The sequence below is a fragment of the Panicum hallii genome, chromosome 1 (assembly GCF_002211085.1).
Source record: "Panicum hallii strain FIL2 chromosome 1, PHallii_v3.1, whole genome shotgun sequence".
Taxonomy (NCBI): Eukaryota; Viridiplantae; Streptophyta; class Magnoliopsida; order Poales; family Poaceae; genus Panicum; species Panicum hallii.
In genome coordinates this window covers 9,059,888-9,079,791 of record NC_038042.1, presented here as the reverse complement: position 1 = coordinate 9,079,791, position 19,904 = coordinate 9,059,888, and the positions used below count along the sequence as shown (strand labels likewise).

Sequence of the window (19,904 nt, the reverse complement as noted above, 5' to 3'; positions counted from 1 at the left end):
GAGCGAGGCCGGTAAGGATTGAATCGGAAGAATGCCACGGCTGCAAGCAAAGCAAAGGCATCTGCAGCACCCGTCAGAGCAAGTGATGATCAGAAATCGGAACCGGATCGATCCAGGCAGGGAAAAGTGATCAAAAGGGAGGAGAAAAACAATGCAAGGGAAGTTAGAATAGCCGGTGAGGAAGAAGGTGCGCTAGAAGGAATATAGTGCAATGACCAAGTGTCCCGTAGTCGTAGATCTCCTTGTATGGAAGCATTTCAAATTTCAGCCCACTTTAACATTGTCCCTAATTAAACTTGTATGATTTCGACCAAGGTTGTAGGAAATTTTTTTAAAAAAACATCCACAATACTAAAATAAATGCACTATCAGGATATATTTTATTGCGGATTTTCAATGATAATGTAGATGTTTATATTGTTCTCTGCGAAACCGACTGGATTTAAAGATACTTAAATTAAGACAAAGCTAAGATAAACTATAATTTTGAAACGAAAGGAGCAGATCGACAGTTCCAGCGGCCTCGTCTAACCATCGGCACTCGAGGCCGGCTCGATGGCAGCGCGCTCCTCCGCTCGGCGCACACGCACTGCTAATTTGGGGCTGATTAGAGAAAGCTAGTGTCGTCATGATCAGCCTTTTAATTTGTACGATCCGCGCTCGCAGGCACGTACTTTACACATGATTGGGGCATTAATCCCACACGCCTCGAGAGCTACGTCCCAGCTACTACCGCACAGGAGCGCTCCACGGCTCTGGGCTGGCTGCGGCCGCGTGCGATCGGCGTAAAACTTTGGCGCCTCTGGTATGACACTGCCACTGGGCCCCCTCCCCTACTGCGTGCAGCTACAGTGCTCCTCCTCCCCTTGCCCCTTGAGTACATGACGGACCAACCCCCCAGGCCATGGCCATTCCTTCTGATCAGCCCCACTCCATGGCCGCTATAAGTAGCAGCTGCAGCTAATCAGTCAGCAGCTAGGCACCAAACCATCACTTCCCACTCCCACCCTCACCCCAGGCCTCGCGATCTTCCCCGTCGGGGTCCACCACCGCGTACCATCACAGCACCTAGCTACCGCGCCCGCGTCCCCGGCCATGGCCGAGAAGCCGCCTCTGCCGCCCAAGCCCAAGCCGCCCCGGCCGCCGCCCAAGGGGCCAGCCGCGGCGGCGAGGCCCGCGCCCGCGCCGGCCCCCGCCACCGGCGCCCGGACCGCGCCGCCTTTCAAGAAGCCAGCTCTCGCGCCGCCGCCGCAGGTACTCCCGCTCAAGCCGCCGCCGGCGCGCCAGTACCTCCACCAGCTGCAGCCGCCGCCCGCTGGCGGCGCGCGGAAGCCGGCGCGGTACCGCCAGCAGCACCGCCGCGGCGGCGGGTGCTCCTGCCGCCGCGCGTGCTGCCTCGCCGCGGGGTTCGCCCTCCTCGCGCTCTGCCTGGCCCTCGCCGCGGCGTGCCTCGCGTACCTCTACTACCGCCCGCGCCCGCCGTCGTTCCACCTGCAGCCGCTGGCCCCCGTGCGGCTCCGCCTCGGCAACTCCTCGGCGGCGCCCGCCCTGGACGCCACCGTGGGCGCGCGCGCCGTGTCGTGGAACCCCAACGAGCGCGTCGCGTTCCGGTACGGCGCCGGCGAGGGCCGCGTCGCGCTGGCCGACGCCGACGGGGACGTCGCGCTCGGGTGGGCGCCCGTCGCCGGGTTCGAGCACGCGCCGCGGAGCGTCGCTGCCGTGGCGTTCGTGGCGACCGCCAGGGGCGTGGTCGTCGACGAGGCCGTCGCGGCGCGGGTGCGCGACCGGTACCGGCGGCGGCAGCAGGCGTTCAGGGTGGTGGTGGACACCCGCGTCGGCGTCCGCGTCGGGGCGCTGCGCACCGGCATGGTGCCGGTCAGGCTGGTCTGCGACGGCGGCGTGATGGCGCCGCGCGGCGGCGGGACCCCGGTGGGCCCCCTGAGCAGATGCCAGGTGTATCTGTTCAGAGTAAGATGGTGAGTTCATTCACTCTGCTCTGCTCCTTGGCATAATCGCATCAACTTACCTGCGTCAGTTGCATGCTTTTGTCGGTGACGCATTTACCATCTTCCTAGCAACATTTCTGCATGCATGCAAATTCAAATTCGAAACGTTGCGAATGAGATCCAACCTCGTGCCACTGATGAACATAATTCAAAAACTTCTTGTGCGCTCAGGCTTAATTGTGCAACGACATTTTGGCCGGTAAGAACGCAGTACTTCTTTTGCTATGGAAATCTTTAAACCTTTCATGAAATGTTTCGGAACTCGGCGCCAGAATGTAAAAGTTTCTTAGTCGAAAATACAAGTGTACAACAATGTTAGTCAGAAACACGGAATCTGTGTCCAAATTTCGCCCTTCGTGTTTGCGAAAATCTTCTTGTGATCGAAGAACATGATACCAAAATTCCATTCTTTACGACAACAGAAAGTTTCTGCGGATCTTGCATCAAGGGAAGGCGGGCAAAATTTGCCGCTTACTAGATGCATTTGCAAATGCAAATGGGCACGCCCTCACATGCTGGCATGAGGGGCTCATCCATCTAGAGCTCAAAAGGAAGATTCCGCGGGTCAGCGAGGGAGCAGAGCACTAGCCAAGGCCAGGTGTCGAGCCGCATGCTGACAAGGCATGCGTGGTACGGCCATGAGGTGTCGCCGTCCCGTGGGCCCCCCCGCCTCTGGCTGAGACAATTCGTGCCACCACACGAGATGCCGCCGGCTACAGTAGATCGCGCCGATCCAGGGGGCCTGCACTGTGGGATGTCGGAAGACGAGATGAGGATGAGGGAGCGCAACGGAGACGGCTGCCTGCCCCGCTCCCAGCGAAAGCGACCCTCTCGATTCTCTCTGACCAACAAAATGAAAAACTTAGAAAACAAATCCTAGACTTACCTTTTGTCCTTTCTGTACAATTGAGTTCAACTTCGAGCCCTTCAAACGCCACCGTGAGTCCTTGACCATCAAGTCCACGAGGGATCTTGAAACGGGACCTGCTCTCGTTGCAAGGTGGTGTCTAGCTGACAATTGTCTGGTAACTGCGTTCATCCTAAATTATTAGTCATTTTACCTCCACTATATTTATATTTATCGGTTTTGCTACGCACCTAGATATACTATATCTAGAATAACTGATAATTCAGGACGGAGGAAGCAGTAAGGAATTTAGCTTCCAGGATATGATACGACAAAATTCTCCGAACGAAAATTGAATGCTCAGATAGTCAGTCAGATGTTGTGGGTACACTGCTGCAAAGATGTTGAACAGTACACACGTTAGCGTGGCGCAACTAATGCCCAGATTCACGATCCAACCTGCCCGGCCCCACTTTTGTTGCGCCAAGTTTTTTGCAAGTTGGCGTTCGTTGGACCATCATCAGGCAAGGGGTGCAGCGTAGCTCCCGTGTGCGGAGAGATGTCGAAATTCCGGCAAATGACAAGGCCAGGGGGACGAATGGGGAAACTTCATCGGGACATTGGATCCTAGATGGGTGGAGCATTATTGATCGCAAGCGAGGACCAGTGTCCTGCCTTGTGCGTACTATGAATACGAGATACCCAAACTGCCTTACAGGTTGGATGATCAGAGACAAAGCATGGGAGAGTAATTTTGAGTGAAAATGGTTTTCTGAACGTGATGATCTGAAAATTACAGTGTTATTTACCTGTTTGTTTTTTAAAAAAGAAGGCAAGATTTTGTCCGGAGTCGTAGCAAATGCTGTAGCGTTGTACTTTACCTGTTTGTTTGAACTGTCTATATAGGTGAGCTAGAAAACAAGAGGCATATTTCTGAACTTTTTATTCAGGAACCGAAAGTGTCTGACGTTTCCGCGGCGAAATTGTTTCAGGTTTAGCTTGAACTGAAGGCACGTCCGGGGCATCAGGGCTCCTAGCTGCTTAGAGACCACGTCGAGCTGCTACCGGAGGCGCCGAAGCTGCAGACGCCGTAAATTATCCGCGTGTTTCGCCGACAAGATTGGTTGGTTTGCTCCCAACTTGATTGGTTCTGAATACATATGTGGATGGTCTGGAGACCCTGAAGCATTTTAGTAAAAGCTAAAGAAACTGAGTTTGTAACTGTATATTACACTCCCAGCTCCCAATTCTTTTGATTGTGTGGTGCATACATAGCAGGAATGGAATGGACGATGGGTGTGTGTTCTTCTCAGCTGCCGCTTACAGTTGCTCCTCCATTCTTTTTAGCTGGTAACCGATATGCCGATTCTGATATGAAATTTGAGCAAATTTTTAGTTTTCTACCTAGAATTTGGAATTAGAAATAGATTGGAAATGACATTTGCCCACCGCCTACCACTCGTGGCCGACGGCGTCCTACACTGCTCCACACCCATTATTGATCTCTTAGGTCCCGTTTGGCAAGCTTCTACCCATCTCTAGCTGCGGCTCTCCCAGAGGAGCCCTACCAAATATTTTGTACGAGGAGCCGTTTCCAGTGAAAAACAGAGGAGCCGGAACCAAACGGGTTCTAAGTGTCACAGGCTCGCAGCTTCTCTAGCCCTGACCACTAACTGCGGGTGTAGATAGTGGCAAAAGTTAGAGAAGAGAGTAAGAGCCTGTTTGGCAAGACTCCAGTCCTTCAAAAATAGCTCCGGCTCCGGCTTCTTTGGTGGAGCGGCTTCTTTAATGGAGTTGAAGCCGTTTTGGAAAATATTTGGTAAAACAGCTTCACCCTGCTTTTCATGAATAGATTGAAGAGGAGGAGCCGGTTGGAGTTACATTTTGTGACTCCACCACCATAGTGGAAACCGTTTTGGGCTTCACCATTGCCTTCTTGCATGGAGCTGCTCCAAAACTACCTATTTGGTAGAGCTTCAGCTGGAGCCGGTCTTAGAGCCGTTTTCTAAGCCCTACCAAAGGGGCTCTAATACCTTGCATTTTTTCTCGACAGTCCCTCTCCCCAAAGGCAGAATCAGTATTTTTTTAATCTTTTAGAGAGCATAGAATTCCTACAAATACATTATGCAACCTTCTTATCGATTCAAGATGTTTGAATCACAAATACCAGTATTTCACCGTGGAAAAACAAACAGTAGTCCCTCCGTTTTTTTTATAAGGCTTATTTAGTATTGTTAAGACGCAAGAATAATATCATCATACAAATTTAATACCATCGTATTTGCATTATACGAAATTACTGATTAATTCTCCAACAAAATATCAAACGGATATCAGTTTTTTCCTTTTTGAGGAAGTCACCCCCTTATTGATTGTTCAGGGATACAGACGGTGATAACAGCCACATTTATCTTCCTAACTCACAACTGATACAACTTCCTTCTAGCTAAACTATAACTATCAGCATCCACAATTAATACAGACACTCGACCTTCATGAACAAAATCAAAAGATTCCAAACGGAGGGAATATCAGTCTGTACCAGTTTTCCAGCAGAGCCATTCAGGCCCGAGGTACTTTTTTTTTTCTGAGATACAGGCCCGAGGTAGTTGAATTCCAGACCCGAGATGAGGCTTGGTTCAGCTCAATCTCAAAAGAAGTCGGGCCGTGGGCTGGCCGAGCAAACAGGGTTCAACCCAAGCGGACTTGCCAGGCCCAGCAAAGAGCAGTGTATCCATTCCAGAAGGTGGACATTTAGCAGAAGATCGGCCCAGGGCCAGATCCCTCTCGGCGGCGGCGGCGGCGGCGGAATGGCGAAGGTCAGCGAGTCCGCGGCGGAGTCTGCGTCCACCGCAGCCTCTCCACTTCCTCCCGCCTCGGCGCCGCCTTCGAGGCCGAAGGCGAAGCACCGGCAGGAGATCGAGGGGTACCCCGTGGAGGGCGTCTCCATCGGCGGCCAAGAGACCTGCGTCATCTTCCCCACGCTGAGCCTAGCCTTCGACATCGGCCGGTGCCCGCAGCGCGCCGTCTCGCAGGAGTTCCTCTTCATCTCCCACGGGCACCTCGACCACATCGGGGGGCTCCCCATGTACGTGGCCACGCGGGGGCTCTTCAGGCTGCGCCCGCCCACCATCTTCGTCCCGGCGTGCCTCCGGGACCTCGTGGAGCGGCTCTTCGAGGTGCACCGCGCTATAGACCAGTCCGAGCTCAAGCACAACCTGGTCCCCCTCGAGGTCGGGGAGGAGTACGAGTTCAGGAGGGACCTCAAGGTCAGGGCTTTCAGGACCTGCCACGTCATACCCAGCCAGGTGAGGCGAATTGCTTCGGTTCATGTCACTCATTGGAATCTTGGAGGCACATGTGCTCAATTGACCTGTTATATATAATCTTGCAATGCTTGGATCGGGGTGTGAATGCAGGGGTATGTGATATACTCGGTGAAGCAGAAGCTCAAGCAGGATTTCATTGGCCTCCCGGGGAGCGAGATCAAGCGGCTCAAGTTATCAGGTGTGGAGGTCTGTCTGTCTTGGTGGCTCTGGAGTTTAAATTCAAGCGCAGTCTAGTAGAATGTTGATGTTGTATGTGCTTATACGCCCTCCTCAACATTCACCAATTTGTAATTTGCAGGTCACGAATACGGTGTCCACCCCTGAAATTGCTTTCACGGGAGATACAACGTCAGATTTTATTCTTGATCCAGATAATGCAGACGTGTTGGCAGCAAAAATTCTTGTTGTGGAGGTATTTCGTTATTACTTGTCGCTTTACAGCTAAGCTCTCAGTTTGAAACATGTGACCATTTTTTATGGCATTAACAGCAACAAGCAACCTTACTTAGGAACACGGTTCCATTTCCACTTCTCAATGTTTTATTTTCTGTAGTGGTTCCCCTGTATGATTTTGATAGTGAAATGTGTCCTCTGAATTTCAGAGTACTTTTCTAGATGACTCCATTCCGGTTGAGCATGCAAGAGAATATGGGCACACACACTTATTTGAGGTATTTTGTTAAGCTGTTATTTGGGATATTCCAAACTCGCTTGTTCAACTTCCAAAATGTCAAATACTAGTGTTTATGGTGAAGTTTATTTTTGGCAAAGCAGATAGCGAGCCAGTCTGACAAGCTTGGAAACAAAGCTATTCTACTCATTCACTTTTCTGCTCGTTATACTACAGAGGTGGGTTGACATCTAACCATTGTTTCAGTTCTATCTACTGAAATGCCATGGCCAGCTTCATTTTTTCTCTGTTATTCAACTCCATTTTGATTACTATTTGCCTATTACGTATATCCTAACCCCATTCATATTTAAGATGCTTTGTTTCCACATGGCTATCCATGTTTCTGTTCTAATGAGCTTCACCTCCAAGCTTTTGTTCTAATCAGTGCCACCAACATGCACGTCTCTTTTTCTACTCTAAAATTGTACTTCTGATGATAAAAATACATATTAATTTTCTTGCTGTTATTTTATTCTCTTGGAAATTTAGCCTATTTGTTTCACATTCTTTGCGGCTAAGCCATTTATTCTATGGCGCTTCTATGAAGACTTTCTTTGACTGAAATTAAATCTCATGAGATGTGTCTGCTTCTATTTGCAGGAAATTGATGCAGCAATAATCAGATTACCAGAGTCTTTCCGAAACAGAATTTATGCATTGAAGGAAGGCTTCTAAAGAAACATGAACTGACAAATCCGCAATGAAATTTTCTGGATGGGATCAGCAATGAAGTTTTCCAAATTGGATTGCATGGGTATCTTCACCAGAAATTTTTTTGCTATGTGTACTCTGATGCTGCTGCAGCAATCATCTGAAGATTTGTGAGGAATCTTCTGTTTTCAGTAGTCAATGCTTGTTTCACTCACATGATGTTGGAACAATGGAATAGTGAAATGTGGAACAACCATGTTAGCAGCATTTACTTTATTTCTTTTTTCTTCAGAATCAGTTTGCTTCTTTCTGAACATAACAATTTATATTACATGAATACTATGTGAATTTCGACAATAACAATGGTTAACGTTCTACAGATTCATATAAATATTACTGCTGGGATAGAATCATAGAAACAATCCCTAGTTCATCTGAAGATATAGGCGATACTACTACTGTACAAAATTTCCATGTAAGAGAAAAAAAAGGAAAATAGTTTGCTAAGTACCTGCATCCATTCCTACTAGCATGTTCGTGCCCCCTCATTGTAATAAACACAGATCAACATGCTTTCACTCCTTTCCTGACCTTCTCATAAGAACTGCAAGGTTCTCACAGGAATAATGTGTGCTGTAGAGATCAACAGATGAACAGAGTAGTTTACATATCCTTGACCACCATTCTTTTCTGATATATTTATAAAATGTAGCAACTTTATGGCATTAATAAATAATTTTAAGAAAAATGTACAGATACGATATAACAACGTGAAATTGCTAGGTGCATTAGTTCCAACCTCCAGACCCTTTATATAAGCCAAAAAAAGGTCACCCCATATAGTGGGTTACTGGAGTCTGACTGAGGGCACTACATCCAACCACACCAGACTAGAAATGACATAACTATCATAGCTTGGCTTGCAAATGAGCTTCCTCATGAAACAGACGACCAATATGAATCGAAGATAGGTGCAACAGAATCAGCAAAGTTGATGAATGGCATGGATCACAGAACCAGTCACCGATTTGTCTTCACAACGCTGCTTTACCCCTGAGGTGACTTACAACCAGCCTGAAGTCTAAGAATTAACTGATGTCCAAACTCTCTGTGATTCTGATGCGCACTGCTTCAGTCAGATCTGGGAAGATAGCTAGCAAATAGCACTTGAGCTGCCAACTTTTGGGAAGAGCTTGTATGGAGTCTTTACAGGTTGCCTGTAAACCTGAAGAGGATCATGAAGTTTTGAGGCGTAAACAGGATTGGTTCCACTGAAGCCCCTGGTTGAAATGAGCATAGAGGTTTTTATATAGTTCATTTACGTTTTGATGGGTACGGAAGGGGATAGAATCCCCCACCTGAATTCCATTCCTTCAGTGGCCCGGGTGATAGCAATATCGGATTTTTTTTTACAGCGCTAGCCAAAAACTACATTGTTCTTTCAAAAAGAAAAGCACATTATTTCACCATTTCCTGTAATTGTGGTCCAAGAGACGAGATAGCTTTCACCCTTTCAAACCGTTATTAGCGCTGCTATAACCCGCTATAGCGCACTATTTTGTACTGCAGTGGTCATAGCGGCAGCTTTGCGCATGCTATATACAGCATTGGTTGCATCTTAGAAGAATGGATATAATTAACGTTTGATCTGTGCTCTCACTTGTATCTCCTGATCTCTACAATGCATAATCAAATAATGACGAATCGTAGAGGACAATTGTATAAAAATGTAATGAACCCATCATCTCACCTGTGCTCATGTAGGCCTTGTTTGATATCTTAGGCTAAAGTTTAGCCTCTCAAATAAAAGGCTAAAGTTTATAACCTTTGCTGTTTGGTTCCAAGGTCTAAAGTTTAGATCAGAATATTGAAAAGATATCTTTTACCTCTAATTATGGCGGGTAGGTAAAGAGAGAGGGAGCTGGGTGGAAGGGTCCGTGTGTCTTTTGCCCACCATAGACCACTTTTAGATCTTATCTTTTAGCATATCTAGAAGGAGCTAATGGTGATGGTGGTGTAGTAAGATCTAAAGTTTACGCATGCACTTTTAAACCATCTATTTAGTTCTCCAAATCCTAAAAATAGACTAAGGGTGTGTTCGTTTCCTACCCTCTAAAATTTAGACCCGTCATATCAAAGAGAATCTTGTTATTTAGAAGTATTAAATAAAGTCTAATTATAAAACTTTTTGCACAGGTGGGTGCTGATTCGCGAGACAAATTTAATGAGCCTAATTAATCCATAATTTACTACAGTGATACTACAATAATCATCCGCTAATCATGGACTAATATATCTCATTAGATTCGTCTCGCGAACTAGCCTTGAGATTCTGCAATTAGTTTTGTAATTAGATTTTATTTAATATTTCTAAATGATAAAATTCTTTTTGATGTGACGGATCTAAATTTTAAACCCTAGGAAACGAACCGCACCCTAAAAATGCAGATCTAATCTTTATGCATTGCCAACCAAACAGCTCCTACGAAGAAAATACGACCGCATCAATCATCGCGAGCACGACCGTGCACACAGAAACCGAGGCACCGTACGCACTTCTGATGACTTGTCCCAACTCATAAGGAACATCAGATGGTCCGCACGTCCGAGGTCAGGAGCATCCAATGCAAGCATGTCAGCACTCAGGGAGCACCCCCGATGTGCAATCTGAAAATCGCCAGCTCTATGATTGATTGAACGGCCTTAACATTTGCACATAAAAGGGACCTCCTCACCGCTAGAGATACTACAAGCTACCACCAGTTCGTCCACTCAACCAGCAGATCGAGGAGCCATATGGGGGATCACGCAGCCCTGGCCGCGCTCGCCGTCGCCTGCGCGGTAATGGCGGCCGCCTCGGCGCAGCTGTGCGGGCAGCACGCGGGGGGCATGCTGTGCCCGCACAACCTCTGCTGCAGCCGGTCGGGCCTCTGCGGGCTGGGCGCCGACTACTGCGGCGCCGGGTGCCAGAGCGGCGCCTGCTGCCCGAGCCTCCGGTGCGGCGCGCAGGCCGCGTGCCCCGGCAACCTCTGCTGCAGCGCGCGCGGCGTCTGCGGCCTCGGCCTCGAGTACTGCGGCGCCGGAAGCGGCGGCGCCGCCAACGCCACGTGCGGCGGCGTCGCCGGCGGGCGGGCCTGCCCCGGCAACCTCTGCTGCGGCCCATACGGGCGCTGCGGCCTCGGCGTCGAGTTCTGCGGCGACGGCTGCCAGAGCGGCGCGTGCTGCGAGCAGCGCTGCGGGTGGCAGGCCGGCGGCGACGGCTGCACCAACGGCTACTGCTGCGGCCGGCTCGGGTACTGCGGCATCGGCGGCGAGTACTGCGGCGCCGGATGCCAGAGCGGCCCGTGCGTCGACGCCGGCGGCGGCGATGCGGCCCGTGCCGTGGGAGACCTCCTCAACCGGACGGCTTCTGCTGCTGGAACCAAGGCGTCTTTGCCGCAGTAGTCCCTGCGCCTTATGGCATGGCTTGTGTGCGTTCAAATAAATTCATCCAACAAGGCAACAATGCATATGTATATCTATGCACACGGTGGCATGCATATGCGTGGATATTGTTGGGGAGCACACATATGTCCTTGCTATGATGTATATGAATTATGAATAAAAGCTTGTGTCCTTTGAGGAAAACATGTGATGTTCCAAACTTCCAATTCCATAGTAGGTTAAACCACCCAGCCAAGTAGCACCTAAAGGCACTAACCTCCTCATGGGAAGAAATATGAGATCGATGTCCACTGAGTACAATTTCAGGAATTTGGAAAAATTGTAAGGACAGGATCATAGGAGCAACAACAATCTTACTATTACCAATTCGAACCAATTGGAGGTTTCTTTTGAAGCCTCCACATGAAGCCACCTAGGATCCTACGTGGACACTTAAAAATCTAAGAAATTCTCACAAAAATCAGAAACATCTGTAAGCATCTAGGCCCTCAAGGTATGTTTCGGTGATTAATGACAACCATTATTGTGACTAATGAGATTGTGCAGTTTAATAAATCATTATCGCTCATTTGGTCATATGTCAAAAGAGGCCCCTAATTCACTTTATTCAAAAACGCGATCTCGGCACTCAACTCAATAATATGTCAAGACTAAGGATCTTTCTAGTCCTAAGTGTCATAAGGTTGAGAAGGACACTTAGGTTAGTATAGGTTTTATAGTTTTGCAGTGATCGCACTATTAAGAGGGGTTTAGGCCAAGTAACTTGAGCATGGACATGATCATTTGAAAATGGATGCACACAATGGTCACTCAGGTTTCTAGAAGCTCAAATAAGTGGTTCTCAACTCATATCTCAAGAATAATTGGATTTCATTCAAGACTCAAGTCAGAAAAAGCAAAATCAGGAAAATCCTTAACACCGGTTTAACCGACGCCTCAACTTTTCTATACGTCGGTTAAACGAGGTCAGCAGAGTCTGGACAAGTCAATACACCGATTAAACCGATGATATTTGAAATTGGACGTCGGTGCAGTTGTCCAGAGACTTGGTTTTTCAGTTGATCAATGGATGACTACACTCACCGGTTAAACCGATGATACGACGGTTAATCTGCCCAAGCTGTAACGGCTAGTTTTCAGAAGGGGTAGTTTACATTCACCGGTTAAACCGACGATGACTATTGGAGGGACGTCGGATTAACTGGCGCTACGCAGTTTTGTGGCAGCTTTTTCTCCAACGGCTCTATTCGTGTGAGCTGCCTATATATACTCCTCCAATGGGTCATTTTACTACTCTTGACACCAGGCAACATCCAAACACTCATACTATAGTCAAGAGCCACCTTGAGCTTCATCATTTCACACACTTGTTCATTCAATCTTTCAAGAAGCAAGATTAAGGACTTGAGTAGAGAGAAACTTGTGTGCATCCGTTCTTTGTGATCGGTTCTTACTCAAGTGAAAGCCTTAGCTTGTTACTCTTGGTGATTGGCATCACCTAGGCGATCTTGGTGATCGAGGTGATTCTCGTGGAGCTTGCCAAGGATTGTGGAAGCCCGGAGAAGAAAATTGTACGTGGCTTGATCTCCACCGCACCGGGATGGTGAACGGAGACTCTTAGTGAGCGCCCTCGTCTTGGTGACTTGGGAGGTAACAATACTCTTTGTGAGTGTCACAACGTGGATTAGGGGTGTGTGCCAACACATCGATACCACGGAAAAAAAATCCGGTTGTCCCTTGTCCACTTTACTTATTCAAGCATTATCTTTCATGCAATTTATTCATGTGCTTGATTTAGAGATCATTACTCTGCTCTACCTTGCTAGGCTTACCTCTTTTTATCTTTCCTAGCTTGCGTAGGTAGTTTAGTTACCCAGTTGGTGAATTGGTGCTTTTCTAGTTTTGCATAGGTTAAGATTGCTTTATCTTGTCTTAGAAATTGAAAAAGGCCCAATTCACCCCCCCTCTTGGTCCATCGATCCTTTCAATTGGTATCAGAACCTCGTTGCTCATTTGGATCATTAGGCTTCACCGCCTAGAGCTATGGCTAAGATGGGTGGTTCGCCGCCTCACTTCGAGGGCAAGAACTTTGCTTATTGGAAAGTTTGCATGGCCGCATACCTTGATGCGATTGCCCCCGAAGTGTGGTCGGCAACTAAAGTCGGGTTCACCGGAACTCCCAACCCGAAACAATTAAAATGGAATGCTAAAGCTATAATTGCAATTTTCGAAGCTATTAGTGAGGAAGTCTTTGCTAGAGTTAATGGCATGGACTTAGCGAGTGATATTTGGAAGGAGCTCATTGAAATTCATGAAGGTTCCACTAAAGTTCATGAGCAAAAATATCACTTGTTTAGAGCTAAGTATGATTCTTTTAGAATGCTAGCTCATGAAAATTGCAATGATATGTATTCTCGCTTGAATGTCATTATCAAGGACATTAATGCATTTGAAATATCTAAAATTGACAGTGCATCCATCAACCGCAAGATTCTCATGCTCCTCCCGAAGCCCAAGTATAACATCATTAATGCTATGCTTCAAAAGGAGGATCTTGACACAATGGAAGTAGGAGAACTTGTGGGGGAAATTCGCGCTCATGAAATGAGCATTCTTGGTATATCCGAAGAGACAACTTCAAGCAAATCAATTGCTCTAAAGACCAAGACAAACAAATCCCGCAAGCTCAAGATGATCAAGCAAGATTCAAGCTCAAGCAATGAAGAAGATGATCATCATGAAAGCTCGTCCGATGTTGAAGATGATGGAGAACTTGTTTTCATGATGAGAAAGTTCACACGCCTAAATGAAAAGATCAACAAGAAGGGTTTCAACTTTGACTCCAAAAAGGGAATGTTCCGGCCAATGGATGTCAAGAACAAGATTTGTTACAATTGTGGAGAAAAAGGTCACATCCGTCCAAATTGCCCCAAGCCGGATAAAAGAAACAAGGACAATAAGAGCAAACATCGCCATGATTCAAGCGATGATGAAGAAGAGGAAAGGAAGAGCAAAAATAAGAGATTTGGGAAGAAGAAGACCCATGACAAGAACACCAAGCTATTCCCAAAGAAGAAAGGGCACACCAAGAAAAGTTTCTTGGTGGAAAAACAAGTGTGGGTGACCGATGTCTCATCAAGCGAAGACTCAAGTGATGAAGAAGACATTGTCACCATCGCCCTCACCAATGAAGAACCACCACTACCTCCGCCTCCTATGTGCCTCATGGCAAAAGGTAACACCAAGGTATGTGAGGTAGATAGTGAAGATGATAGTGATGAAGAGCTTGATCCTAATGAATTCACTAACCTCATCAATGAGTATACATCCGTCATAAAGAGGGAAAAGGGCAAAGTCAAGATTCTTGAGAGCACTCATGCCAAGTTAGAGCTTGCCCACTCCGACTTACTTGGTAAGTACAATGACTTGCTCAAAAAGCACAATGAGTCACTTGTACTTACTAAGCAAGTTGAAGAAAGCCACAAAAAGCTCAAACAAGAGCATAGAGAGTTGGCTCACAAGTATCAAGAACTTAAATTTGCTTATGAAGTTATTGACCCAAGTTTTGAGAAATTTGCTCATGAAAAGGTCAATGCTTCTACTTCATGTGATGACCTACTCATTGATGCATATGCCACTAATGTCGTACCCAAGCTTGCTCCTTCTAGGGAAAAGGAATTGATGGATCAAGTGGCAAGCCTCAAGAGTAGTGTGGAGAAACTCTCAAGAGGAGAATACATCCATAAGGAAATTCTCTTCAACAATGCCCATGACTATGGAAAGAGAGGTCTTGGTTCATTTCCGAAGCCAAACATGGCTACAACTCCTTCTCCGGAGATCAAGACAAGCTTCATTAAGGAAGTTGGTTCATATTGCCAACATTACCAAGTCACCGGGCATCACACTAGTGAGTGCACTTTACCATCACGTCCTCTTCCTAACTTACCCAAGAATTACTCATCAATGTTTCAAAATAACCATTTTCTCTTGAGTAAAGTGAAGGGCAAGGTGAAGGCCAAGTTCATTGGCAAAATTGCTAAAGAGTTGAAGAAGAAGCTCCCCAAGCAACTTTGGGTCCCAAGAGCTCTTGTCACACATGTGCAAGGCCCAAAGCTTGTTTGGGTTCCTAAAACTCAAAAATGAATTCTCATGTGTGTAGGTGAACTACAAAGCCGGTGGAAAACATTGGGTACTTGATAGCGGTTGCTCTGAACACATGACCGGCAATGATAGCATGTTCACCTCTCTTGAAGACCCCGGCGATCATTAACATGTCACCTATGGTGATAACTCAAAGGGTAAAGTCTTAGTTTTGGGTAGAATTGCAATTTCAAAAGATTTATCCATTTCAAATGTTTTGTTTGTAGAAGCACTTAGTTTTAATCTTATTTCTATTGCACAATTATGTGATCTTGGACTAACGTGTGCCTTTGACAAGAATGGTGCTGTAGTGACTCATGAAAAAGATAAGTCATTGGTATTCACGGGGTTTAGGCATGGCAATATCTATTTGGTGGATTTCTCTTCAAAACAAACAAGCACCATGACTTGCCTCTTCACCAAGTCGTCTCTTGGGTGGCTTTGGCATAGAAGAATTGCTCATATTGGAATGAGCAACCTCAAGAAAGCCCACAAAAGAGGGATGATCACCGGCATAAAGGACGTCACGTTTGACAAGAACAAGCTATGCAAAGCATGTCAAGCCGGGAAGCAAATTGCAACAAATCATCCTATCAAGACGATGTTGTCTACCTCCAAGGCGCTCGAGCTACTACACATGGATCTCTTTGGTCCAACTTCTTACAAGAGCATTGATGGTAACTTCTATTGCTTATTGCCTAGTAATTGTTGATGATTTTTCACGCTACACTTGGGTCATGTTTCTAGGCGATAAGGGTGAAACTCCGGAGATCTTCAAGACATTTGCAAGAAAAGCTCAAAGGGAATACAATTCCCCAATCATGAAGATCCGGAGTGACAACGGCATCGAGTTCAAAAATATGAAGATTGAAGAATGGTGCGATGAAGAAGGAGTCAAACATGAGTTTTCCGCCACCTACACGCCTCAACAAAATGGAGTGGTGGAAAGAAAGAACAAGACACTCATCACCCTAGCAAGAGCAATGTTGGATGATTATGGTACGTCCGAGAAATTTTGGGCGGAAGCAATCAACACGGCATGTCATGCATCCAACCGAGTGTATCCTCACCGACTCCTCAAGAAAACTCCATATGAGCTCATCACCGGGAGGAAACCAAATATATCATACTTTCGAGTCTTTGGTTGCAAATGCTTCATCTATAAGAAGAAAAGACTCGGTAAGTTTGAAAGTAGATGTGATGAAGGGTTCTTTCTTGGTTATGCATCAAACTCCAAAGCATATAGAGTATTCAATCAAACCTCCGGGTTAGTTGAAGAAACATGTGATGTGGAGTTTGATGAATCTAATGGCTCCCAAGAGGAGGTTGTTGGTTATGAAAATGTAGGGGATGAAGAGATTGAAGAAGCCTTAAAGAAGATGTCCATTGGGGATATCAAGCCGGAGGAGGTGCATGAAGACAATGATCAAGGGGGAGGAACTTTCTCATCTTTACCAAACACCTCCACGGCACCCCAAGTAGATGAAGATCAAGATAAAGTTGATCCACTACCTCAAGAAAATGTGTCAACGCCAACACCCCAAGTCCAAGAACAAGAAGAGCAAAATGTTCCACCACAAGCACAAGTCATTCATGATCCACCCCAACAAGCATCCACGCAAATACCGCTTGTGAAGCATGGTCGCATCTCCAAGGATCATCCAATTGGTCAAATCATTGTTAGTCCTTCCAAAGGAGTAAGAACTCGCTCTAAGCACGCTTCATTTTGCAAACATCACTCGTTTGTTTCTTGTATTGAACCCACTAGCATAGAGGAAGCACTTGAGGACTCGGATTGGGTGATGGCCATGCAAGAGGAATTGAACAATTTCACCCGCAATGAAGTTTGGGTCCTCGAAGCCCCTCCGAAAGACAAGAACATCATCGGCACAAAGTGGGTCTTTCGAAACAAGCAAGATGAACATGGGGTGGTGGTGCGCAACAAAGTAAGACTTGTGGCAAAAGGGTTTTCTCAAGTCGAAGGTTTGGATTTTGGTGAAACTATTGCTCCGGTCGCAAGACTTGAACCTATCCGCATCCTTCTTGCTTACTCTTCACATCATAATATTAAGTTATATCAAATGGATGTGAAAAGTGCTTTCTTAAATGGCTTTATTAACGAACTTGTTTATGTTGAGCAACCTCCCGGGTTTGAAGATTCGAGGAATCCTAACCATGTTTATAGGTTGCACAAGGCACTCTATGGGCTCAAACAAGCTCCAAGGGCTTGGTATGAGAGGCTTCGTGACTTCCTAATCATGCAAGGCTTCAAGATCGGGAGGGTGGACATCACTTTGTTCACAAAAGACGTCAACGGGGATCTTTTCATTTGTCAAATTTATGTAGACGATATCATCTTTGGCTCAACTAATGATTTACTAAACCATGAGTTTGCTACCATGATGTCTAGGGAATTCGAAATGTCCATGATTGGCGAATTGACTTTCTTCCTTGGTTTTCAAGTCAAACAAATGAAGGAAGGGACATTCATCTATCAAGAAAAATATACTAAAGATATCTTGAAGAAGTTCAAGATGGATGAATGCAAGCTAATTAAGACACCCATGGCTACAAATGGGCATCTCGACTTGGATGTGGACGGTAAACCGGTTGATTAATCTCTCTATCGTTCTATGATAGGGTCTTTGCTTTACCTTACCGCATCTAGGCCCGATATAATGTTTAGTGTGTGCTTGTGTGCCCGTTTTCAAGCTAACCCTAAGGAATCACACCTTTCGGCTATGAATAGGATCCTTCGGTATCTCAAGCACACCCCTAGCATAGGCTTGTGGTACCCCAAAGGCGCTAGCTTAGATCTCTTGGGATACTCGGATTCGGATTTTGCCGGAAGCCGTGTGGATCGCAAGAGTACCTCCGGGGGTTGTCACTTGCTTGGGCGTTCTCTAGTTTCTTGGTCGAGTAAGAAGCAAAATTCCGTGGCTTTGTCCACCGCGGAAGCGGAATATATAGCAGCCGGTGCATGTTGTGCCCAAATTCTATATATGAAGCAAACCCTTTTGGACTTTGGTGTGAAACTAGACAGGATACCACTCCTTTGTGACAATGAAAGTGCCATAAAAATTGCCAAGAATCCGGTTCAACACTCTCGCACAAAGCACATTGATATTCGCCATCACTTCTTGCGTGATCACGAAGCCAAGGTGGACATTTCTCTTTAAGGTGTGAGATCCGAGGAGCAATTGGCGGATATTTTCACAAAACCTTTAGACGAGAGTAATTTTGTTAGGCTAAGGAATGAGCTTAATGTGGTAGATGCGGCAAACGTCATGTAAGTTGCCATGTCATATAGAAAAATGCATACATAATAGGACACTTGTCTAACCATGGTAAGATAGTGATGAGCAAGGGTTTAGCTAGAGGTGGTGGTCCACTTGTTTTCCTCTAGGCTTGTAGAAAGGCTCATCATGATGAAGCTTTCCATGGGATCAAACTTGACAAGTAGAATTTAAATTCTCGCTATGCATTTCTTGTCATATAGTTGTGCACTTCATGTCTACCTTTCTTTCGCATGTGGTTGTAGTTTGCATTATCATTGCATGCGTAAGGGTCACAAAGGAGATCACTTGCTGAAAATGAGACTTGTTTTACGTACAAGATCTTAATTCATGAGAAGTGAAAAGAGTAAAGTGTTAGGTGCGTTATTGCCTAGTGAGCAATATCGTGATGAGTATGAAGCTTTCCTTCTTCAATATTCCTACGACATAGCTCATACATTTTAATTTGGAGCTTTGTCTCTCTTGCGACTTTTCCTTGGTTTTAAAAAAAAAATTACTTAAGCTAGCAAGCTATCCTATTTACTTTGAGGGGTAAAGTCGCCTATGCAAGTCCATTAACATGAGTTTAGTTGAATTTTATAAGTTCATTGGACTTAGCATAGAAGAGTGAGCTGAGAGAGCGTTTTTGGCTTCACCGGTTAAACCGACGTTCAATGGATCTATACCCATCGGTTTAACCAGCGTTACTAAGTTTCAGGATCAGCTCAGTCATTTCAGGCGTTCAACCGGTGTATACAAAGTTTGCAGCATCGGATCAACCGGTGAATAGATCACAAATTTGACCTGAAAATCAACTGTTATTTGCATCGGATCAACCGGCGTACAGATGCAAATTTGGCAGAGTCCCTGGTAAACTACACCGACGCAATCAACCGGCGCTCAAAACCTAAGCGTCGGACCAACCGGCGATAAGAAAATCTGCGGGGTCCACATGTCATATTACTCTCGTGCCCGTTCACAATCTCGCGCTCGCTTTCGTTACCCGCTCGACCCCTCGCCTTCGCCGTCTCCTACACACCACCGCCATCCGCCGTCCGCTCGCCGCCGCTGTCGCCATCCGCCGCCGTCGCCGTCCGCCGCCGCGCGCCGTCTGCACGATCGCCGCCGTCGCCCTAGCCTTACGCCGCCCGTGCGCAGCCCCATTCTGCGCCACCCGCGCGCCCCTGCGCCGCTCCTGCGCCGCCCCGGCGCCGCCGCCACCGCCTTCCGCGCCGTCGCCACCTGCGCCCGCGCGCAACCACCGCACTGCTCCTCCACTGTGCCGCTGCCCACGCGCCATTGCACCGCATTCACGCATCCACGCCTCGCACGCCACGTGCTCGGCATTTTGCCCGAACCATCATGCTCGCCCTAGCTCACCGCGCCGCGTCTTTGTTTCTGTCAGTGATCGAGATGGGTCGAGACAAGAGAAAGGGAAAGGAGATCGTGGTTGAGGAGCCCGCTCGCAAGCGGACCCGAGCAGCGAGAGAGGCCGAGAGGGCCGAGATGGTGGCTAAGGCCGCCGAGGAGCAGGCGTCT

At 46.9% G+C, this 19,904-nt stretch overlaps 3 protein-coding genes across 3 annotated transcripts; all 3 read left to right on the top strand.

Moving 5' to 3' along the window:
* The first annotated feature begins 931 nt into the window (after positions 1-931).
* On the top strand, positions 932-4,165 carry LOC112885963. Its single transcript, XM_025951689.1, has 2 exons — positions 932-1,976; positions 3,846-4,165. Exons 1-2 carry the CDS (start codon positions 1,096-1,098, stop codon positions 3,859-3,861), a joined length of 897 nt encoding a protein of 298 aa, XP_025807474.1. The 5' UTR covers positions 932-1,095; the 3' UTR covers positions 3,862-4,165.
* A 1,452-nt stretch (positions 4,166-5,617) lies between these two features.
* Positions 5,618-7,862, top strand: LOC112893718 (nuclear ribonuclease Z). Its single transcript, XM_025961183.1, has 6 exons — positions 5,618-6,161; positions 6,273-6,368; positions 6,481-6,594; positions 6,785-6,853; positions 6,957-7,031; positions 7,456-7,862. Exons 1-6 carry the CDS (start codon positions 5,664-5,666, stop codon positions 7,528-7,530), a joined length of 927 nt encoding a protein of 308 aa, XP_025816968.1. The 5' UTR covers positions 5,618-5,663; the 3' UTR covers positions 7,531-7,862.
* A 2,409-nt stretch (positions 7,863-10,271) lies between these two features.
* On the top strand, positions 10,272-11,116 carry LOC112878891 (lectin-like). Its single transcript, XM_025943147.1, has one exon. It carries the CDS (start codon positions 10,303-10,305, stop codon positions 10,948-10,950), a length of 648 nt encoding a protein of 215 aa, XP_025798932.1. The 5' UTR covers positions 10,272-10,302; the 3' UTR covers positions 10,951-11,116.
* The last annotated feature ends 8,788 nt before the right edge of the window (positions 11,117-19,904 follow it).